This window comes from Syngnathus scovelli, chromosome 21 (genome assembly GCF_024217435.2).
Source record: "Syngnathus scovelli strain Florida chromosome 21, RoL_Ssco_1.2, whole genome shotgun sequence".
NCBI lineage: Eukaryota > Metazoa > Chordata > Actinopteri > Syngnathiformes > Syngnathidae > Syngnathus > Syngnathus scovelli.
Genome location: NC_090867.1, coordinates 9877081 through 9897926, shown reverse-complemented (window position 1 = coordinate 9897926; position 20846 = coordinate 9877081). Strand labels below are relative to the sequence as shown.

The 20846-nt window shown below is 57.3% G+C and overlaps 6 protein-coding genes across 11 annotated transcripts; 3 read left to right on the top strand and 3 right to left on the bottom strand.

The window, feature by feature from the left end:
* Positions 1 to 3065: 3065 nt before the first annotated feature.
* On the bottom strand, positions 3066 to 8579 carry LOC125991666 (inward rectifier potassium channel 2). Of its 2 annotated transcripts, none has more exons than XM_049759945.2 (2): positions 8526 to 8579; positions 3066 to 4834 (listed from the first exon to the last, which is right to left on the bottom strand). In XM_049759945.2, exon 2 carries the CDS (start codon positions 4739 to 4741, stop codon positions 3527 to 3529), a length of 1215 nt encoding a protein of 404 aa, XP_049615902.1. In that variant the 5' UTR covers positions 4742 to 4834; positions 8526 to 8579; the 3' UTR covers positions 3066 to 3526. The 2 variants fall into 2 exon arrangements, with proteins under 2 accessions (XP_049615902.1, XP_049615901.1); XM_049759944.1 differs by lacking the exon at positions 8526 to 8579 and adding an exon at positions 5483 to 6136.
* Positions 6281 to 8624, bottom strand: kcnj16a (potassium inwardly rectifying channel subfamily J member 16a). Its single transcript, XM_049759968.1, has 2 exons — positions 8526 to 8624; positions 6281 to 7730 (listed from the first exon to the last, which is right to left on the bottom strand). Exon 2 carries the CDS (start codon positions 7727 to 7729, stop codon positions 6680 to 6682), a length of 1050 nt encoding a protein of 349 aa, XP_049615925.1. The 5' UTR covers position 7730; positions 8526 to 8624; the 3' UTR covers positions 6281 to 6679.
* Positions 8625 to 10450: 1826 nt separating this feature from the next.
* On the bottom strand, positions 10451 to 12739 carry btbd17a (BTB (POZ) domain containing 17a). The gene is made up of 4 exons (XM_049759916.1): positions 12589 to 12739; positions 11896 to 12181; positions 11050 to 11752; positions 10451 to 10959 (listed from the first exon to the last, which is right to left on the bottom strand). The coding sequence occupies exons 1-4, from the start codon at positions 12662 to 12664 to the stop codon at positions 10582 to 10584; spliced, it is 1443 nt and encodes a 480-aa protein (XP_049615873.1). The 5' UTR covers positions 12665 to 12739; the 3' UTR covers positions 10451 to 10581.
* An 855-nt stretch (positions 12740 to 13594) lies between these two features.
* On the top strand, positions 13595 to 15417 carry gprc5c (G protein-coupled receptor, class C, group 5, member C). 2 transcript variants are annotated; one of them, XM_049759949.2, is made up of 4 exons: positions 13595 to 14561; positions 14683 to 14777; positions 14866 to 14937; positions 15020 to 15417. In XM_049759949.2, exons 1-4 carry the CDS (start codon positions 13595 to 13597, stop codon positions 15053 to 15055), a joined length of 1170 nt encoding a protein of 389 aa, XP_049615906.1. In that variant the 3' UTR covers positions 15056 to 15417. The 2 variants fall into 2 exon arrangements, with proteins under 2 accessions (XP_049615906.1, XP_049615907.1); XM_049759950.2 differs by lacking the exon at positions 14866 to 14937.
* Positions 15418 to 15637: 220 nt separating this feature from the next.
* oxld1 (oxidoreductase-like domain containing 1) lies at positions 15638 to 18025 on the top strand. Of its 3 annotated transcripts, none has more exons than XM_049760016.2 (3): positions 15638 to 15839; positions 17308 to 17641; positions 17772 to 18025. In XM_049760016.2, exons 1-2 carry the CDS (start codon positions 15798 to 15800, stop codon positions 17629 to 17631), a joined length of 366 nt encoding a protein of 121 aa, XP_049615973.1. In that variant the 5' UTR covers positions 15638 to 15797; the 3' UTR covers positions 17632 to 17641; positions 17772 to 18025. The 3 variants fall into 3 exon arrangements, with proteins under 3 accessions (XP_049615973.1, XP_049615972.1, XP_049615971.1); XM_049760015.2 differs by lacking the exon at positions 15638 to 15839 and adding an exon at positions 16121 to 16771 and having other exon boundaries at positions 17834 to 18025; XM_049760014.2 differs by lacking the exon at positions 15638 to 15839 and adding an exon at positions 16544 to 16771.
* Positions 17793 to 20444, top strand: pde6gb (phosphodiesterase 6G, cGMP-specific, rod, gamma, paralog b). 2 transcript variants are annotated; one of them, XM_049760018.2, is made up of 4 exons: positions 17793 to 18159; positions 19528 to 19695; positions 19780 to 19820; positions 19933 to 20444. In XM_049760018.2, the coding sequence occupies exons 2-4, from the start codon at positions 19550 to 19552 to the stop codon at positions 20007 to 20009; spliced, it is 264 nt and encodes an 87-aa protein (XP_049615975.1). In that variant the 5' UTR covers positions 17793 to 18159; positions 19528 to 19549; the 3' UTR covers positions 20010 to 20444. The 2 variants fall into 2 exon arrangements, with proteins under 2 accessions (XP_049615975.1, XP_049615974.1); XM_049760017.1 differs by lacking the exon at positions 17793 to 18159 and adding an exon at positions 18174 to 18639.
* The last annotated feature ends 402 nt before the right edge of the window (positions 20445 to 20846 follow it).

The window sequence follows — 20846 nt, the reverse complement described above, 5'->3', positions numbered from 1 at the left end:
ATTGTGTTTATTAGCCAAACGTAGATGCAAACTTTAGCACTAATTCCAATTAGTTGGCCGCTAATGTTAGCGTGTTGCGCTCTCCTGACGACGGTCGGCGGGATTTTGCTCTGTCAATCGTTGGGGTTTCCGTGCTCATTTGAAACGAGCGTTTGAGAGTTCAGCATGTTCAACTGTCGTGTTTTTTCAACAAGCTAGGAACGGACAAAACCACATCATTCTTGGTTTAAAGCTTAGAATTTAACAAGAAAAATAGAGACCCCCCCCCATTGGCTCCGAAATCGTTTGCTCCAGCTAATCCCTCCGATCTCTCCAGAGCCAATCAGGTACAGCTGTCTTCCGAACATTTGGCGTGTAAGTACCATTTAAACAAAAATCAAGATATGTTTTTCACTTAGCAATAGAATCGCAATCATTCTTACCCATCGTCATTTTTTGTTCCACTTAATAGTATGTGACTGTACAGTATATGTTGGGAGGTGGCCATTAGCGGCCCTTTAGTGAAGCTAGCAAGCGTTTGACTGTTGACATTGCTTCGCTGACAAACTCGACGACTAACTAAATGTACCCACCCGTTTTTGTTTTCTACTCGTACGACGACAGGAAGCGTGATGAGTTCACAACTAAGTATTCCCAAAGGTTAGTTTCCCTTCACGGGCAATGAATGAAACGAGTCATTTTACAGCCCTTCGTATCAAAATGGAGTTGCCAAAACGACCAGCAAGCATGGCAATCAATATACGTATATATGCAAACTATCACCATGTGAATTCAAGGTTTCCCACGTTTAACAGATTCTGATTGATTTACAATACCACAGTGTAAGATGAAATTCTATGGTTACATTTATTGATGTGGGGTTCCATCCTTTACTTTCTGAAGCTTTATTGCAGTCTTTGAGGGAAATGAATATAAGTACAAAAATCGGGGTTCTTCATTTTTATTTCTTCATTCATTTTGATCTAATTCCTTTTGGACAGAGCGGGCGGAATCAGGATCCACCCTCCATACCAGTTGGTGGCGCTAATGCACCTTGAGTTTGTTTGCCACCTGCCAAGTGCAAACCAATGGAAGAGAAAGCAATCACCGCTTTTGAAATGATGACTGGTAGCTCAAGCACATCTCTTCACCAAGGTAGGAGCTTCTTGCTCAGAGTTGCTGAAAATGTTCTTCAAACACTCCAAAGCTAAGACTCCTTGCTAGGAATCTTAAGAGAGCATTACGGGCCCTGCCTGGTCTCTGTGCAATGAAGGCCCCACAATTGCGTTCAATGTGGCCCAAGTGGTTGCTAAACAAAAATGGCAGCCAGAAGCCCCCTCTCCCAAACTTAGTTCCATCCACGGCAGATACCAAAGCCAAAGGTGTGGCGGCGGCGCCCGAGGGTGTCTCTGTTGATCGAATCCCGGTCGTTGAGAGATGCGTGGGGGGAAAAAAAAAAGAGAAGCGTGGCTGGCTTCTTCTCCTGTGTGTCAGACAGCATGTTTTTGTCAAGAATTTCTCAGTACAAGTGTACACGCTTAGACTTGTTGTTTGGAAGTCCATCGAAAGGTGACGGGAGTTTCCCGCCGCCGCCTTCCCAACGACCTCCGCGTTTGTCGTCTTTTCCACACGTGGAGGTCACTGTGACAGGAAGCGACGGCAGGAAATCTTTTTCCTGCCGCTGGCGTAAATTTAGATCGCAGCTGTTAGAGGTGGAAAATATTCAAGGCTGACGGGAGGCAAACGCTTTGTGCTTCCTGGTCAGCGGCCCCTATTTACACCGCAAACAAATCCCAGTGAAATGGCGTGCCCCCCCCCCCCCCCCCCCCCCCCCCCCCTTCTCGCTTAAGGTGGTATCATCCAATTTGTGTGTGAGTGCAGCTACTGGCAATTTGCAATCCCATCTTGAAGGCCCAAGCAATCCAGATTGAATCCAGCCTACGTATGTCGGTCGGCTGTAGCTTTTCCTCGTTGTCGACGGCTCCGTTGCGTCTCTTTCGCTTTCTTTGCTTGCCTTTTGAACCGGCGCTACAGTTTGTGCTCACGTTGGAGCCATTCAACTCGATCACGTAAGGCGGGACGTCACATTTCATGTTTGACGCCTCAATTCCACCAGTCTGGAATCGATTGAGATGCCTTTGCCAATAGTCATCTGCCATATCTTGTTGCCGGCAGATTTGAGCTTATGATGAGGAAGGCGACCGGTCATCTTTGTCGCAAGCACACTCTTGACTTTTTCCAGCCGCGCTCCACAGTTGTCCGCCCGAGCAGCTGTGAGGGGAAAAAAGGCGTGGCGGCAGACCACAATAAACACGCGTCCGCTTTTAGCGCCCGGTTGCCACGTGAAAGCGTTTGGCAGGAAGGGGCGGGGCCGGGCCCTCGGCCAGCGCCGCACCTGTGAATAACAACGAGGGATGGCGGGAAAGCCAGAGAAGATTAACTTTTGGCTGACGAGAACGAGCATCGACGGAGCCGTCGAGTCTGCGTCGGACATCGTGGGAAGGAAAGCGCACTCGAAACACGGCCGTCGCGGGCGGGCGGGCGGACGGCCTCTGGATGGCCCTCGCCGCGAGAAAGAGCAGCCGAAGAACCACCGGCATGATGAGCGAGGGAAGGACAACCGGGTGAACGAGCAAACGGAAGGAACAAGAGAGAGAAAGCAGCCCAGCCCAAAGATGGCCAGGCCAAAACACAGCTTAGAAGCTGCCCTGAGCTTAGGTGTGTCACGTATTTGTCGTCGCTGCAGAGCGTGAAAGCTGGCCTCCTTCCCTCCCTCCCTCCCTCCCTCCCTCCCTCCCTCCCAGGGAGCTGCATCCACCTCCTGCTCCTGCTCCTGCTCCTGCTCCTGCTGCTGTTGTTGTCGTCTCCTGTGTAACGTGATCCAAATGTCAAGTTGAGAGTGGAGAAGGCAAACGTGGTCAGCTGTTGCCTTGTCTCATCAACACAACAGAAGCTGACGCTCGCCTTTGCCAGACCGGCCGGCCGGACCATTCCGATGATTGCGTCTGACCGCTGAGCAAAAGCCAAGCTTTGCTCAATCATAAACACGACTGCGTCACGGGAAGAAAGCAATCGGTCACCGCAAATGGCAGATTCCTTTTTTATTGAAAACACAAACGAGAGATAAAAAATACAAGAAAAAGTGCTATTACGCCCGGTAGAAAAGTGTGAACGTTAGGAAGGTGGCCAATGTGCGACAACCTGTCATAGGCGCCAGCAAAGCTTTGTTTTTGTACCGTTTGCCAAACCAGAGAAGAAACGTCTATCTTCATTCATTCAGTCAGTCGCATTTTGGCACGTTTGTATGGAGCGCAGAAAGGAGAAAAGGCTGAGGAGCAAGAAAAGCCACCAGAGGTGGAAGGAGCAAGAAGACAAACAAGAGGAGAAAAGTCAACTAAAAGCCGAGGAGAGCCAGCGAGCCAGAGAAATGCCCCCAGCAGCAGCAGCAGCAGCAGCAGCAGCAGCAGCAGCAGCAGCAGCAGCAGCAGCAGCAGCAGCAGCCGGCCAACGGCGTCCTTTTCCAGTCACATTTGCCGCCTGGCGCACTTCACAGCTCCGACTCTCGCCCGAGCGGGTCGGCTTCGGCGTCCTGGAGGGCGTCGGGGCCCACGCTGCCGCCGTTGCCTTCGTCCGTGTCCTCCCGAGCCTCGGCCGACGCCAGCTCATTCTCGTAGCAGAAGGAACCCGCGGCCGACGCCGCGTACTTGTCGCGCCCCAACTGGCGGGCGCTGCAGCGCGGCGTACCGGGCACCTCGTAGGTGGCGTGGAAGCGCGAGTAGTCCACCCGGTAGCGGTCGTTCTCCGGGAAGAGCACGGGCTCAAAGCGATGGCCCCACAAGATCTCGGAGGCCAGGTAGGAGCTGCGGAACTGCGTGGTCATGGCGGTGGCCTCCACCATGCCCTCCAGGATCACCACCACCTCCAGGTCGCAGGCGCGCAGCTCCCGCTCGCCCACGTCGTACAGAGGACTGTCCTCGTCGATCACGTGCACCACGGTGATGGGCGACAGCAGGAAGATGCGATCCACGCCACTGTCGAAGCCCACGTCAATGTCCGTCTGCTCCAGAGGGATGTGCTCGCCCTCGGCGGTGGTGCGGGAGCGCAGGAGCTGCGCCCGCACGTGAGCCTCCACCAGGTGACTCCGTCGCAGGTTGCCCACCCGCCACATCAGGCACAGCTTGTCATCCCTCACGGCCACAGCCGCGTGGTGGCTGAACACCAAGGTCTCGTTCCTCTTCTTGGGCTTGGCCATCTTGGCCATGATGGCGCCGACCACAAAGGCGTCGATGACGCAGCCCACCATGCTCTGGAAGACCACGGCCAAGACGGCCGCCGGGCACTCGTCCGTCACGTAGCGGGAGCCGTAGCCGATGGTGGTCTGCGTCTCCACCGAGAACAGGAAGGCGGCCGTGAAGGTGCTGACGTTGGAGACGCACGCGTGGCCGCCGCCGCCGCCGCGGACCTCCAGGTCGCCGTGGAGGATGGCCAGAAGCCAGAAGACGCAAGCGAAGAAGAGCCAAGAGAGCAGGAAGGCTGAGCAGAAGATGAGCAGCAGCCAGCGCCAGCGCACGTCCACGCAGGTGGTGAAGATGTCGGCCAGGTAGCGCTGACCCTTCTCGCTCACGTTGACGTAGCGGACGTTGCAGTGGCCGTCCTTCTTCACAAAGCGGCTTGCCCGCCGCCGCCGCCAGGCGCGCGCTCTGCCGCGAGCCAGCTCGGGGCTCGCCGCTGCCGCCTCCTCCTCAGACGCCGGACCGCCCATGGGCAGGAAGCGTCGTGGGAACGCTGCTCCGGAAGCGACGCTCAGCCGCCGGGGGTCACGATGGTGCCTTCACTTCTCCGTCATGGGCACCGCCTGCAAAAGAGGACGCGTGGTTAGCAAGGAGAGAGCGGCCTGGAGACTTAAGCTTGTGTTTGTGTTAAGGCCTGATTTGCAAGCACATGGAACTAGCATGGATGCTTTAAGCCCTCTGCAAAGTTGCGCGTTGTTCAAAGGGAATAAATGGCAAGAGAGGCAATCATTTTGGTCTGTTTTTTATTATTTTTTGGGGGGGGGGATGAAGCCAGTGTGAGTGGCAATATTCGAGGCCTTCTTTTTGTCCCTTCACTCGAGCTTCAAGCTCCCTCCCGAGCGTGGGCTCGTGGCATGTTTTAATTCTCCGGCTTTGGCGTGACTTCTTCTCCTGTTTCATTCGTCTTTGCTGCAGTTGTCAAATGGTGTTGTCATTTTCACGCAAAAGCTCTTCTCAAGGATGCAAATGTTTGCTTTCCAATTCAAGTCAACTTAGCCTTCAAGTAACTGTGACTATTGTTTGAAAGAGTCAGTCATCTGATTAATCCTACTGCGCACGAGTCGCCGTCGCCGCCGCCGCATCTTGGTCATGCGCGCGCACGCGACACAAACGTGTGCGCGTGCGTGTCAATGCTGCACAAATGCCGCCGACAAATGTTGACAACAGGTGCGCGCGCGTGCCTGCTGGCAGCGAGAGTGCGGCGGACTCACGGTGGCTCACGGAGTCGGATGGAAAACTTGCTGGTGCGCCTCAAAGCCGCCAAATTGATTGCGGGTGCTTGTCGTTGTCGTCATCAGCAGCAGCAGGAGCAGCAGGAGCAGGAGCAGCCTCAGCCTCCGCTTCGGTGCCGGTCGCGCGCGCGCACCGAGGTCAAGTCCGCTCGCTCCGGCCGTGAAGTGTCATCCGCTCGCTATCGTGCGCTTTTGCTGTCTCTCGGGTATGGTCCGGTCCGGAGCGTTTTAAACGCAAGGCTCCGACTGGGCACGCCCCCCCAAGCCTGAGCACCCACCCGCGGTAACCCGGAGCCACCTACTTTGTTTCGGAACCCACAATAGGAATCTTCAGCTTTCCTTCATGACTTATTTGAAATAATGCTTCCAAACGGCGGCACTTGAAATAGTGCAACCATTGGATGAAACGTGAGCGATTGCATGAGTGAAGGAAGGGATTGCTTGCTTCTTGTCACTTGTCAAGAAAATGGCAATGGAAATTGTATGCTGACGAGGGCACGCGTCTGTCTGCCTGCGTGGCTGCCTGCGTGGCTGCGTGGCTGCCTGCCCGCCCGCACTGCCCGCCTGCCTGCCTGCACGTTTTGTGCCAGTCCCCGTCAATTTGTTCATCATATTGGTTTAGAAGGGGAAGCAATTGCGCTTGCGCTCATTTGCATGTGTCAAGGTTGGTTCAGTCGTCCCCTATTGTTTTCGATGGAGCTCATGGCAGTGCCTGCGTACGCCACACGGGGGCGCGGTGGAGTGAAGGAATTGAGTCGAACACGCAACGCAAGCAGGTCATGTTTTCATGTCAACGGAGCGGACTTTTATTTAGTGTCAACAGGTGCGATGGTTTTGTGTGACTACAATGCAACTTTCACTTTGTTCTTCATTGGCGAACCCCATTTTGATGATGACAAAATTCCAGCCCACGCTGGAATCTCCACCAGAGAACAAAGACGATCGCTCCGAACATCCGCGTGCCTTTTTTTTGGACGAGAGCCTCTCTTCGATGTGATGTATGTCAAAGAGAACTTTTGTAGCAGAAAGTGAAGACGCGTCTCTCGTTCAACCTTGCACACGTTTTGTAGTCGCGGGCTCCGATGAAGCAAATATTTGTCAGAGTTTCTCTGAAGTAGAAGGCAGGCACGCTGGAGCTCTTCTCGCGGACCTCGGAGTTAGCCTCGGCGTTTTCGGCTAGCGTGCCCGGGCGGCGGCGGCGGCATCATTTTTGCGGGCCTCGTCTCTGGGCGAGTGTGGCCTCTTGAGCCCATAGGCCTGGGCGCTGATCTGGGGCGCCGGGACCTCGGCGGTCCGGTTGAAGAGCAGGTAGTCGACGGCGTAGCGGTTCCTGCCGGCCCGGATCATCTCCTGGAAGACGTGACCCCAGCGGATGTCGTCCTGCGTGTAGGAGGTCCGCGTCTGGTGCAGCGTGCCCGTGCTGTCGTCCGTGTAGGTGAAGGAGACCAGCACCTCCAGGTCGGAGCGCCGCAGCTCCGCCGCGCTCATCCCGTAGAGCGGGCTGCCCTCTTGGATCCGGTGGCAGATGGCGGTGGGAGTCACCAGAACAATGTCAGGCTGCTGGATGAGCAGGTCCCGGTAGCTGACGTCCACCCTGCCGGTGGCGTGGGCGTCGGCACGCAGCATCTGAGCGCGCGCCGTCCCCTCCACCAGGTGGTTGCTGCGGAAGTCACCCACCCGCCAGGAAAGGCACAGGTGTCCGTCGCGAAGGTTGACCACGGCGCAGTTGCTGAAGCCCACCGTCTGCGCCCGCTTCCTGGCCGAGGCCATCTTGGCCACGGCGATGCCGATGACAAAGGTGTCGATGAAGCAGCTGACCACGTCCTGGACGGTGACGGCGGCGATGGCCACGGCGCAGTTCTCCGACATGCCCCGGGCGCCGTAGCCGATGGTGGTCTGGGTCTCCAGAGAGAAGAGGAAGGCGGCGGTGAAGCTGCGCACCTGGTAGACGCACGGCTCCGTCTCGCGGTCCTGGACGTCGCCGTGAGCCAAGGCGATGACCCAGAAGAGGATCCCGAAAAAGAGCCAGGACAGGATGTAGGAGAGCGCAAAAAGCAGCAGCATGGCCCTCCAGCGGAGCTCCACCAGGGTGGTGAAGATGTCGGCCACCAAGCGGAGCCACTCCTGGGGCAGGTTGCGGAACACCACGTTGCAGCCGCCCTCTTTGCGCACGTAGCGCTGCTTGCGGCCCGCCGCTTCCGCCCCCGTCACGCGTCCGTACGCCATCCTGGTGAGTGCAAACGCGCCGCTCACACGTCAGTGGCATCCATTTTGGGACTTTTCTCTTACTTCTCTGTCTAGTTGTGCTTGTGCTACTGCGCTTGACCTTGCCCATACGCGTGACTTTGTAGGACCAGGGTTCCACGCATGTACTGCACGTTCTGCCTGTTGTGCTTGCGCCAGGATGCCGTGCCTGGCCTTTCTTTGAGGCGCGTTTTGACCTCAGAGCGGCTCCCCCCGCCACCGTGTGTACAAAACACACGGTGACCTTCCACGCAAGCTTTCCGCCAAGCTGGGCATGGCGTGCTTCCTTCAATTACGGCGTCATTACATGCTTGCCTGTTGCCCCCCCAGGCAGTCTCCCCCTCCCTCCCTCCCTCCCTCCCTCCCTCCCTCCCTCCCTCCCTCCCTCCCTCCCTCCCTACCGCCCGCCCGCCCGCCATCCTCAGTCAGGCCGCGGCCACCTTTCCACGACGACCTTCAAGCGTTTCTCGCAAACGGCGACAACGAGCGTTGTCGCTCCGCTGATCACGCGAGCCGTTGGCATTTTATGAACACGCCATTAGCGAGCGGTCGACGTGACAACAGGCGCGGACATGTGTTAGCGGTTACTGATGAACGCAAATCCCTCCCGGCAAGACCCGATATTGCTCCCGATATGGCTCGTTGCGGAGAATGTTGAATCGCAGGCGAGTCATTTTTGACCAGAAAGCAAGTTTTGAGCTTGAAACGTGGGCTCGAGCGCAACCCTGTGACAAAATCTCGCCCGAATCTAGCAAAAGAGAAGGAAGAGAAGCGCTACCTGAGCTTTGCGTGTGCCTCCGCGGGCGGCCAGGCGGGCTGGAATGAAGCGGCGCACCACCTGTTGCCGCAAAACACAGCAGAATGCAGGTGACCTGGCCACGCCCCCAGCCCGCCCGCCCGCCCGCCCGCTTCTTTCTTTGTCATCGAGGCTTTTGATGGGAGGGTCGGTCAATCGGTTGGTCGGCCAGTAGTGCTCTGACGGAACCTTTATTCAGAAGCTTCAAGTAGAAGCAAAAGTTCACTCGGGTGCCTTTTCCGACGGCGCTTTCGGTGCTCGCTCGAGTCGAGCAGCGTCACCCGCCAGCGAGCGAGCGACTGGCCGGCCGGCCGGCCGGGCCACTTGCGGTCAAAGTCGCATTCTACCGTGTAATCATTCAGCGAGCGTTTGAAGATTGCAAACCTACCAGGTTGTCCGGGTGACATGAGCCCACATGCGCAGTCAAAAGGAGAGCCGGGGCCAGGGCGAGGGCCGGGACGAGCGCCCGCCGGGGCGACGGCCGGGACGAGCGCCCGCCGGTGGCCACCCCTCATCTGCTGCGTGCGCACGCATGCACGCACGCACGCACGCGTCACCGATTTTATTGTTCCAACAGTGGTGGTGTTCCAGCCGCCTGTAACATTTTCCGATGCTCTAATATTTTCCATGATATTTTCCTACCGTGGCTGTCACGGCCGCCTTTTAATGGGCTCATTAGGCTTTGGGCGCAGACAAACGCACACGCGTTCCGTTCCCAACAAAAGGCTTTATTTAACGAGGCGCGTTTTAGCGCGTACTCGCGCCTCGCACCGCGGGGGGCCAAACTTGGGCACGGCGCAACGAGGTCACGCTGACCTTGAGTCCATGAGTCGTTTAGTTCATTTAGTTGAACTTCAAATCGCTCCCGTCAGATGACTGACAGACGATCATCGGAGGAGGAGAACGAGCGGACGGCGCAGGCACGGACGCATGCACACGGCATGACCACCAGAGGCGCCGATGGAGTCCAGATGCGAGGCTGTGCACGTCCGGGCGCTGGGCCGTGACCTGAGCGCCCGCCCGCCCGCCCGCCTTCATGCGTGTGTTTTTTGCCTTTGCGGCGGCCTGCTAACGTGCTAGCCGCTCATTACAAGCCGAGCGTAAACGAGTAGAATGAAAGTGCCGCTTGTGTTTATTTGGCAACTTTGTTAACTTGTTTACCAGCTAACAAACTAGCTTCTTCCGCTCAGCTCAGTACGCCTCATTAGCATCTTCCTGTGTGTGTGCGTGTGTGCCTGTCGCAAATGTGTGCGTGCCTGCACAGTTGCCTCGCTTGTGTTTGCGCAAATGTTTTTTATGTGTGCTGTGGGACTATTTCCTGTTACTTTGTGCACCTGCGTGCTCAAAGTCTGACCCCAGAAAGTGTTTATGTCTTTTCATTTTACGAGCCAGCCTCATTATTGGGAGCTGGTTAGCCGCAGACGCAAATGGCACGGCAGCCGGCACCTCGGAGCGCTTCCGGCTCAAGCTCCCGACGAAAAAAGCCGAGGCGGGGGCCCGGAGCCGGCGCCAATGCGGACGCCAAATAACGCCGAGTCCCGCCAAGTCCCGTCTGCCGCTGAGGGCGGCCAAAAGCAGCGCCGACAGTGCCATGTGTCCGCCAAACTGCGTCGTTCGAAGAACGGCGGCCAGAGTGGAAAAGTGGCACAAGTAGGTCACCTTCATTGTCTCTTCCTTCTTTGCTCGAAGCATGCAAACACAATCATGATGAAAGTGGTCACGCTCATTTTTATGATGCAGATGGCCGTCGGCCTTGTGCTGAAGTTTGGGCGGGAACCTTTCTTCAAACGCGTCTTTGTGTCGGGAGCCATCGAGTCCGGCCGGACGGCTGGGCCCCCCCCTTTTCAAGCAAGCGCCAGAGACGTTTGGTCTGCACGCGGCAGCCGGTAAGAAACATTTACTATGTATAGAATAGAAGGTTTGATGTTTATTCAACGGACGGAGGGAGGGGATCTACAATCAAGCGAACGGATCGGACGTCAATAATAGCACCAGACGTTTAGTTAACACGGAGAGGTGAAGAAACTCAAGCCGTGGATCAGTTCTTGCTGGCCACCAGGCTCTGGTACATGGGTTTGACCACCACGTGGAGCATCAGGGAGCCGTCCACCAGGTACTCGGAGGTCCGGCGGTGCAGGTCGGCGTCGGCCAGGAAGTCGCCGTTCTCCTCGGTGCTCTGGTGGAAGTCGTAGACGTGCTTGACGTGCAGCCGGCCCTGCTGGCGCGCCACCACCAGAAGTGTCTTCTGGAAGCTCACCCCGGCAAAGTCGGCGCTGGAGGTGGCGGGCGTGACGATGACGCGGGGGCGCCCGCCCTCGGCCCCCCGCGCCGGCTGCATGGCGCCCGTCTCGGCGCCGTACGTGGGCCTCATGCTGAGCGGCAGCCAGCGGGGCGAGAACAGCACGTTCCAGGTCACCTGCGGGGTGGGGTGGGCAGGAGGGAAGCTGGTCGGCCGGGTCGCGACAATGCGCTTCGGGATCCGCTTTCACGGCCGGCGGCCACCTACCCGCTTGCCGGCGTCGTGGCCGCTGGGCCCCAGCTGCGTCTGGAAGCTGGTGCTGCGGTCGTCGCGAGCCGGGTTGCTCACCGCCCAGGCGGACCCCCACGCCGGCGCCAGGTAGTTGCGCGGCACAAACAGGCTGCAGTTGAGGTCAAAGTACTTGGCCATGTGCACGGGGGAGGCGGCGTGGAACTGGTAGGACAGGTAGAGCAGGTCCCGGACCGACTCCCTGTAGCGGGCCAAGACGGCCGACTGGCTCTGGAGGCGGAAGAGCTCCCGGGGCGGCATCATGGCGTAGCGCACGGCTCGCAGCGCGTTCTCCGCTGTCAGCCCGTCGGGGCGGTTGAGCGAGATCCACTCCTCCAGCCCGGAGAAGAGCTCCATCTCGCTGTGCACCACCAGGTCGGAGCGCCGCAGGAGCGTCATGAGCAGCCGGGAGCTCAGGCCGCTCCACTCGCCGCTCCGCAGGACCGACGACAGGTTCCACGCCAGGTAGCGGAGGCAGCCGTCCCGCAGCGCCGCGTCGCCCGCCTCCGCCGCGTACTCGTACCAGCCCGCCACGTGGCCCGAGGGTGATTCCCGGGCCAGGTTGAGGCTCATGTAGCGGCTCAGGCCCTGCCGCAGCGCCGCCACCTGGTACTTGGTGGCCAGCCGGTGCAGGGCCGTGGCCTGCTCCGGCCGCAGGGAGATCTCGCCGCAGTACAGGTACCTGCGGGCAAAGGCTCGCTCTCAGAAGAGGAAGGAGGCCGGAACGGAGGCCGGAACGGAGGCCGGAGCGGAGGCCGGAGCGGAGGCCGGCCGGAGCGGAGGCCGGCCGGACCGCCAGCGCCGGCTGCCGTCTTTTCTGCCCACCTGATGAACTTTTCAAAGACGGCGGCGCATTCCGGGCTCTCGCGCAGCGTCAGCGCGCTGCCGTTGTGCTCCCGCAGCATGTCGGCCAGCACCGGACTCTGCAGCGACAGAACCAGCGCGTGGACCGCCATCAGCTTGACCTCGTCGCCGTTGGGCGTCTCCAGCCGCAGCGTGGCGTCGCTGCCGTTGCCCTGGAGCAGTAGCGCCTCCAGGCGCCCCACCAGCGCCAGAGAGTGACTCAGGGTGTCAGCGCCGGGGTCCGGGCCGCCGTCCGCCTTCGAGGGGCCTGAGCCCAGGCACGGGAGGTAAGATGAAAAGATTGAAAGTGTGATTGAGCCGCAGGCCTCTGTGTCCAGATTGGCCGGAAACACATGTGCGCCGGCCGTAAGTAGGGCGCCGATCGGGTCATCGATCGGTCGCTTGACAAGCCATTGTGGGTCAGTTGCACGCAGCCCCCGCCCCACCCCCACGTGCACTTATTGATTGCCGTGTTTGTCCTGCGTCCATCGTTCCTAAGCAGAAGAGAGCAGTCGGCGGCCCGTGGCACGCCCTAAGACGGTTCGCAGATCAAGCTAATGTGCGCGACGGCGTTGGCTGAGCAACGCCAGAAGAAACCTCCTCCGACTTACTTTTACAGACGACCCCGGTACAAGACAGTTTTCATCATGGGCCTTCAGAATTTGAAAATCTCACCCGTTGCCGCCGCCACCTGAAGCAGCTGCAGCAGCAGCAGCAGCAGCAGCACCACCGCCGGCTTCATCTTGTTCATCTTCTACGGCGCTTCTTTGTCTCCGAGCGTGCCGAGTCCGATGCCGATGCTGCGGCAGGGTGAGGATGACTTTGGATGTGGGTCATCGGCCCCGCCCGCTTCCTGGGTGGAGCCTGGGCTGGCACGCCCGGCCCAGCCCCGCCCCGCCTCAGAACGTGACCCCGGCTGGCCTTTTTGTTCACCAAATCTCTTCCCGACACGCAATACACGAAACAATATTTGTCACGATTTGTTGTTGGACATGACTCAAAAGAGCAGCAATGAAAATCAGATGCAATTCAAGACAGCTTTTGCAAAGCACGTGTCTTCCAGATAACGAGCTTTCTCCAGCCACCAGGTGTCGCCACACACTTGCATCACCTTGAGCCGCTCAGGCTTGAGCTGGAGCTTGTTTGCGGTTGCCCCGGCCGGCCCGCCGCCGCCGCTGCCGCTCCTCCTCAGAGCCCTCCTGAGAGTTTGTCGTTGGCACTTGCTCTCTTGCTCGCTCGCTCGCTAGCTCACCCGCCTCACTTTGTGTCCAGCCTGCGCTCGCTCTCCTACATTGACAATCTGCGCTGGGCAATCAGGTACGTCAAGGCATCGATCACTCTGACTCCATTTCTTTTTCAATCTTCTTTCAACGAAGCACCGACTCACGAGGAAGAGGCCTTGACTCAATATCACCGGCGGCCATCGTTTGTTTCCGGCTGCGTCGGCTCCTGAGGCCAGGTCACCCACCGTGTGCGTGAGCCATCTACCGTACAGCGCTCTGGTGAAGGAGCGGACCAGAGCAAAGCAAAGGCCCCATCGCACCGCTGTGTTGACTTTTGACAAGGTCGACTCCTTTGTGCACTTTCACCTGTGTGAAATATTTGACTAGAGTTAAACATTAATATCTTTCTCTCACCTCATGTGCGTGCGTGCGTGCGTGCCTACAGGCCGGCAAGCGCGATGGAGCGGAACGCCAGCCGACCCGCCGGCTGCGGTCCGCAAGTGCCCTCGCTCTACTTCAAGCTGTGCGACCTGCAGGCGGCCTGGGGCGTGGCGGCGGAGGCCTTGGCGGCGGCCGGCGCCGTGCTCAGCCTGCTTCTGTCGGTGACGCTGCTCGCCAGCGTACCCTTCGTGCGGGAGCGCCAGCGCAGGAACGGCCTGGCCCTGCACGCTATCTTCCTGGTGTGCACGGGCGGCCTCTTCGGCCTGACCTTCGCCTTCGTCGTGGGCGAGAACTTACCCACCTGCGTGTCACGGCGCTTCCTGTTCGGCGTCCTCTTCGCCGGCTGCTTTTCGTGTCTCCTGGTTCAAGGCGTGCGGCTGAACGCGCTGGCCAGGGGCAAGCGCGCCCCGCCGGCACTGAGTTCCTGCCTGGCCGCCACGGCTCTGTGGGCGGTGGAGGCGGTGGTCAACGCCGAGTGGCTGATCATCACGGTGGCGCGCCAGCCGGCGACGGACGGGCCCGCCGACGCAGCCTGCAACCTGACCAAAGCCGACTTTGTCATGGCGCTCATCTACGTGATGGCGCTCCTGGGCGCTACGCTGTGCGCCGGCCTTGGCGTGGTGGTGGGCGGAAAAGAGCAGCCATGGAGGAGGGAGGGCACCCTCATCCTGGCCTGCGCCTTCCTCTCGGCGGGGATCTGGGTGGCGTGGATCGCCTTGTACGTCCGGGGGAGCGAAGGCGGGCCCAGGTGGGACGAGCCCACCCTGGCCGTAGCCCTGGTGGCCAACGCCTGGATCTTCCTGGCCACCGTCGCCATCCCGCAAGTGTGCTGCTCGGCCGGCGACGGAGGAGACGGGGAACCCGACTTTGGCCAGGACGCGCACCTGGGCCGCGCCGTGGGCTACGAGAACGTTGTCCGGGGGCGCAACGTTTTCGCCGACAGCAGGGAGAACAAAGCCTTCGCCGCGGACGAGCCTGCGCAAGGTAGGCGCAAATGCTGTTCTGTTCTTTGAAGCGACTTAGAGGAACGAGGCTCTGGTGCTTTGGATCCTCGCCTCGCCACTTTCAACGCTCGTGCCGCTCAGCTCACCCTAGCCGATTGCAGGTGGCGAGGCGGTGTCCCCGTACAGCGGTTACACGGGTCAGCTGAGAAGTTCCGTGTACCAGCCCACCGAGCTGGCCATCATCTCCGAAGCCCGCGTGAGTACGCTGCTCCCGCCCCGCCCCGCCCGCTTTGTCTGGAATCTTTCTAGACTCTCCTTTGGGGCTTTTTGTTTGTTGGCGGCAGAATCCTCCGGGAGGGCCCTCCCATTCCGCCATTCCCAGAGCGTCGGGCCTCGCAAATGCTTACGGAAACAACGTAGGGCCGCATGGGCTTCCTGTTCCATCATATCTGCACGTGTCTGTCTGTCTGATCTTGTGCTTCCTCGTTTCTTCTTCAGGATCACGCGTCGTCGCACAGGAGGACAGAGTGGTAACACCAGCTCGGCGTGCTCGTTTGGCCCCTCCCGCTGCCTGATGATAGTCCGGACGCCGATCCGTTCACCGAGAGTTGCGGACTCATGATACTTATGTCTGTTGTGGGCCGCTGTCTCTGAACTAGGCAAGACACAAGTGCAGTGCGCCACATTTAAGTTTAGCACACGCTTCTGGAGCTTCTCCTGGAAACTACACGCTAGCTTCAAGGACAATTGGCAGCACTACATTTTAGGCCACTCCACGAGACGATAATATAGCTGCAACACAGCCCCCCCCCCCCCCCCCCCCCCCCAATCATCTTTTTCACTGTCAGAATGTATTCATTTGGTTCTTTGCAAAATAAAAGCGCCTTAGCTCATTTCCCGTTGTCCCACGGGAGCCGGCCGGGCTCCGGCCTCAGCTTTCCAGGGGGTCGGAGCCGTCCGTCACGCCTGTAGAAACGGGTCGAGGTCGTCAGGGGACGTTTGATTGATTGCTGCTAACCTCTGCAAACGCTCTCGCCCCTTTGCGTGTGTGCGTGTGTGTGTGTCTCTTGAGTGCATTTCAGTTCCACTTTTGCAAAATGACAAGTCGCGGCTCTCTCGGAACAACAGCTCTTGCTTTCAGTTTGATCAGGAACCGTCAGCGATTCTTTGGCGGGGCGCTTGCGGGAGGAGGAGCACGCAAGTCGTGCACAATGTTCTCTTTGTCAAGTCAGGACAAAGCCGAGGCTGTGAGAAAAACCTTGAGCCAGGACACCTGATGGAGCGCCACATCCGCACAGGCGCCGTGCTTCACGACACGGTGAATGTTTGGCATACTTGTTTGTCGACAGCCTTGGCGTGGCTTCAAGCCGACTCCCAAATTAGTGAGGAAAAAAGCAATGGGGCGAAAAAGCTTGCAGGCCCATGTGAGAGTGTTAAAAGTCCCGTATGGGGGAGGCTTCTTTTTTTATTTTCTTCTTTTTTTCTTGCCTCTCCCTTTGTCTCTCTTCCCTGGTCCTCGCTCTCTCTCTGGAGCCCTCCTCCTCCTCTCCTCCTTTTCCTCCCCCCCCCGGGAGCGCAGGCTCGCTGGGGCGATGTCAGGGCGCGGTAGGTGTCGCCAACCGAAGGGAGGCGCGAGTAACACCTGAACGTGTGGCAAGAGTTTTTATTGGCCATGTTTGAGCGTGCCAAAGAAGGAATTTGACTTGGGTAAATCACAGCCTCTGTTCAACATTTCGGTGACTAACAACACTCAGGACATGTGAAAAATGGCAAATATTGTCACTCGCAAACAGTCAGAGTGAAACGTAGCCAATGGACTTTCAACACTTGCAGCGGACTTCATTTTCGTGTGTCAAAGGTGTGCTCCAATGACACGGAGAACAGTATCGCCTTCCCCTGGACATGTTTTGTAAACACAAACGTTTCAAGCGCATGTCCATTGGTTGGCGCCGCTATCAGTTGTTTCTGATTGGTTCGTATTTCACTCTTGCGGCCAATCAATGCTTTTGTTTACATGGTTCGTAGTTCACACTCGCGGCCAATCAATGCTTTTGTTTACAAGGTTTTACTTCCGGGAGAACGGAAAGACGCTCTCGTTTACGAATTCGAGACATCAGTTAGATTTTTCTCTCCTCAAGACCCTAGTTTGGAGATCAACACGTCCAAATACGCACATTTTTGTTTGTTTTTAATCTCACGATGGTTTACTTGGTGGCGAAGGCGACAAGGTCGTACGCGTCTTTACGCAAGGTTGGTAGCCCCCGTTAGCCTGCTACGTAACTGATCTAATCTCTTTTTCGCTCCCCGTCTGCGACGGACATACGCCTTATTCTTTGCGAATAGATGCTCCCGCAAGACGAGCTTCAACTCGTTTTCTCCATTTAAAAGTAGCCGGCGAAAAGCTCAAATGACATGTCATACTAGATAGCGATCGAGGTCTTTCATATCATTTCCGAGAGAGAAGCACGTTTTCTCCCTGTTCCCGATATTCAGCCATCTGTGGCTCCCAATTTCAGCCTCATTTTGTTTCCGCATTGCTTTGATTTGGCAACGTGACACGATTTGCCTAAACCGAGGCTCTGTCCAAATGCTGAGTCAAGAATTGAAATTGAAAATCGGATGCAGTATTTTGGAGAAAATGATTTTTGTAGGTGTGTCTCCTGGAAAATACTTGGGGGTCGCACGTGAGCAGAGCAGCTGTCGAGCCGACGACCCCCCCTCACCTTGTCCCTCACCTTGTCCCTCACCTTGTCCCTCACCTTGTCCCTCACCTTGTTGTTTTGCAGTTGTGGGTGGCGTCGCGGGGGTGGGCTCCACTCAGCCGGAGCGCCCGCAGCAGGTGCTGTAACGCAAGCCTCCCCCCCGCGCCGCCGTCCCCCCCGGAGAGCGCCCCCTGTCGTCCGGATCCCCGCACTCCTCCTCCTCCTCCCGCCCACTGCTGCATGAGCGGCTGCCACAACTGCGTGTGGATCGAGCACGCCGAGCAGCTGCTGGCCTTCTACAGCGATGACGGCGGTGAGCGAGCGCTGGCCGCCATCGAGGAGAACGTGCTGGACGACAACCTCAAGGCCTTCTTGAAGATGGAAATCCGACTCCTCAAAAAGACGTGAGCGCAGGCAGGTATGTCGGAAGCCGGCCGGCCGGCCGGTGACGCGGCGGTTCCAAATGAGCGCGCACACTCCACTTTGGGAAACCGTGAGGCGACTGCTCACCATTGGGTCTTCACTTGGGTGTGTGTGTGTGTGTGCAGAACTTTCCGGTACGGAGACGGTTTGGGATTTTCTGTCTGCGAGCAAGGCGGACTGTGTGCAGAACTTTCCGGTACGGAGACGGTTTTGGATTTTCTGTCTGCGAGCAAGGCGGGCGTCGTCGGAACGCGGCGACGAGACGCCCGACGGCTCGTCATCGAGTCTGGTCGCGAGGCGCCTCGACTCGTAAAGCTGGCGTGCGCATGCGGTACTATTGATTGCATCCGTCTTGTCAATTAAACGGTGCCACATCCAACTCGCTCGCTGGCGGTGGTGTTGTCGATGGCTCGTCACAGCGGCAAGGCAAAGTGAAAACGCGTGGAGGATTACGACGTGACGGCAAATGACAGATTAGCGACATCGCCGGGGCCTCGGGCAGTGTTAGCTCGGGTCAGTCGGCACCAGTTGGCATCCTCCGTCGTCCTGTGTCGCTCCGCCTTTCTGTCCATTTGACCAACTTTCTGTCCATCTGTCTTGCCTATTGCCAATCACCATCTTGCTGCCTGTCTGTCTACCAGATGATTAGGGCCGGGTCCCGCCACGTCCGAGTGGATTTGTCATTTTTGTCAGGGTGCGTATTCTTTTCAAATTGCAAGCGCCTCGTCCAAAGCATCTGCACGCGGGTGCGTGTCGGTTGAGCCCCACCCATTTGTTGCTCTCGTATCTGTCCGTCCATCTGTCCATAGCTGTCTCGTCTATGCTTGCCCGTCCGTCCGTCCGTCCGTCGGTTGGTCTGGCCAGCCCCGCTTGCCTATCGAGCGAGGCGTGTCCCCGCTAATCCCGCCCGCCCATATAAAAGGCAGCCGTCGTCGTGCCGGGCTCATCTGCCGTCTTGTCCTCTGGTCGCCGGTCACGCGAGCAAAGAAGCACGTGAGTAGAACGCGTCCGTCCACCCGGGGAACTTTGGGGCAAATGTGAGCTCAAGTCATCCTGCACGCTTTCGGATTTTGCGATAATATGCTTTGACCAACAAGTGGAGTTTTCTAAAACAAGTCGAGAAGCCCCTTGTAGCTTCTTGTAACCATATAACAAGGAAATGCGGGTCCAACAGACCTCAATATTCTGAACCAAAATGGAGGGAAAGCCCATGATCTTTTTCAAATGAACATCCAACGTTTCTTGTCAGAAGAAGGTCTGAAGGCAATTGGTGTCACATTTCTGACGTTGAAAATGGATTTGGGGAAATAGACATTTTCTTTGACTTCAAACACATTTGGGACATTTGGGCTTTCATGTGATTTGCCCCAAAAGATTGCGTCAAGAAATGTGACACGACGGTCGGTTGCCATGTTTTGAAATGTCCAAAGTTGAACAAGGTTTTTACAACGTCAAATACTTCCATTGTCAGCGTTGGACGATTTAACGGCAACGTAGAGAGAAAGCGCGCACCTGGGGCCTCTCCGGCCTGGCATTTCAAAGTGCTTTGTGTTCCGCAGCTGGACGTCATCGCTTAAGTGCGCCAGTGTGTGCTCAGCACTTGGGCGCTAACCAGCTCAAAAGCAGATTAGGAAAGTGAGCCCGGGATTAGGATTAGCCCCCATTGTGTCGTGCGGTGCCGGGGTCACGCTGACCCAATGTTGTGTCGTCGTCATTGGCGAGCAATTTGGCCGCCTCAAGACAACATGAAGACTTCAATACGCTCCTCGACGGCAGAAACGGAACCTCGGCATCACCGAGGTTCCGTCTGGCCGTCGGCGGCGCCCTTGCGGGGGGGGTGTCTGTCGGCGCCTACGAGTGCTGCGTTGACGTGTTCCGCAGAAAAGCGTCCGCGGCGGCGGAGATGAATCTGGAGACGCCCAAACCTGACGTCAAGTCGGCCACGCGGGTGAGCGGCGGCCCGGCCACCCCGCGCAAGGGTCCCCCCAAGTTCAAGCAGAGGCAGACGCGGCAGTTCAAGAGCAAGCCGCCCAAGAAGGGCGTTCAGGGGTGCGTCCACCCGCATCGAGGCAATATCCATTGCTGTTGTGCGCCTTGTCGTCACGCTCCCTTTTCGTCCTTCTTTGCGTGCAGCTTCGGCGACGATATCCCCGGGATGGAGGGTTTGGGAACCGGTGAGTCCTCCTGCTTTTGGGGCTCCTCTGCTCAATCCTCTGCTCAATTGTGTGTATGTGCGCGTGTGCGCCCGCCCGCCCGCTCACCCGCCTGCTTGCTGGCGTCTTTCAGACATCACGGTGATCTGCCCGTGGGAGGCCTTCAATCATCTGGAGCTGCACGAGCTGGCCCAGTACGGAATCATCTGAGCTCAGCCGGAACTCGAGCTAGAACAAACACAAGCCCCCCAAAATACATACACACACACACGAAAAAAAAAAAAATACATATTTTTTAATCGTTATCGGTAGCCGCTTGTGTTTAGATGGCATTTTGTGTCAGGCGCCCTGGCGTTGAGGCTCAAACGTCCTCCGTCCAGCTGTCGTCCGTCTGTCTTCGCTCACGGTCGACTCGCTCGGGACCTGCTGATTTGTCGTTAGCGTAGCAGCCGCACCACGTGTTGGCTTCCATCTTTTTTTTACGCTTAATTGACTTTTAAGTGACTTCATTGCGCTTTTCCATTGCTTTCCTCATCATTTACGCGTTTGCAGTCGCTTACTTGTATTTGCTTTCATTTTGCAGCATTGCAAAAGAGAATCGGAGAAATAGAGGTTCCATTTTCAAAATAAAAATGGATTGGTGGAGATCCTTTCTTCTCATCTTTTTTCCCCGCTTGAAAAGAATACTGATGCAAAATGTCCATTTATTATTGTCAACAGGGGAGGCAGGGGAAAAGGACTCCAGTAATATTTGAAATAATGAATAAATACTTGAAATATTACAATAATAGAGTGGACATATTCGTCAAATATACAGGTTTACGCACACATTTTCAAAACAAGAATGACTCTTCGACGGGAGGTCAGGCGGAGCCTGTGAATGAACCCTGTTTTCATGAAGCACATTAGCCCAAATTCATCGGAGATTTGACCGAAATAGCGGGAAAGTGTCGAATCAGGGGAGAACATGCAGATTTGAACGAGACAGTCCGTTTGATCCCAAAACAGGGCAAACAGGGCGAACAGGGCGAACAGGGCGAACAGGAC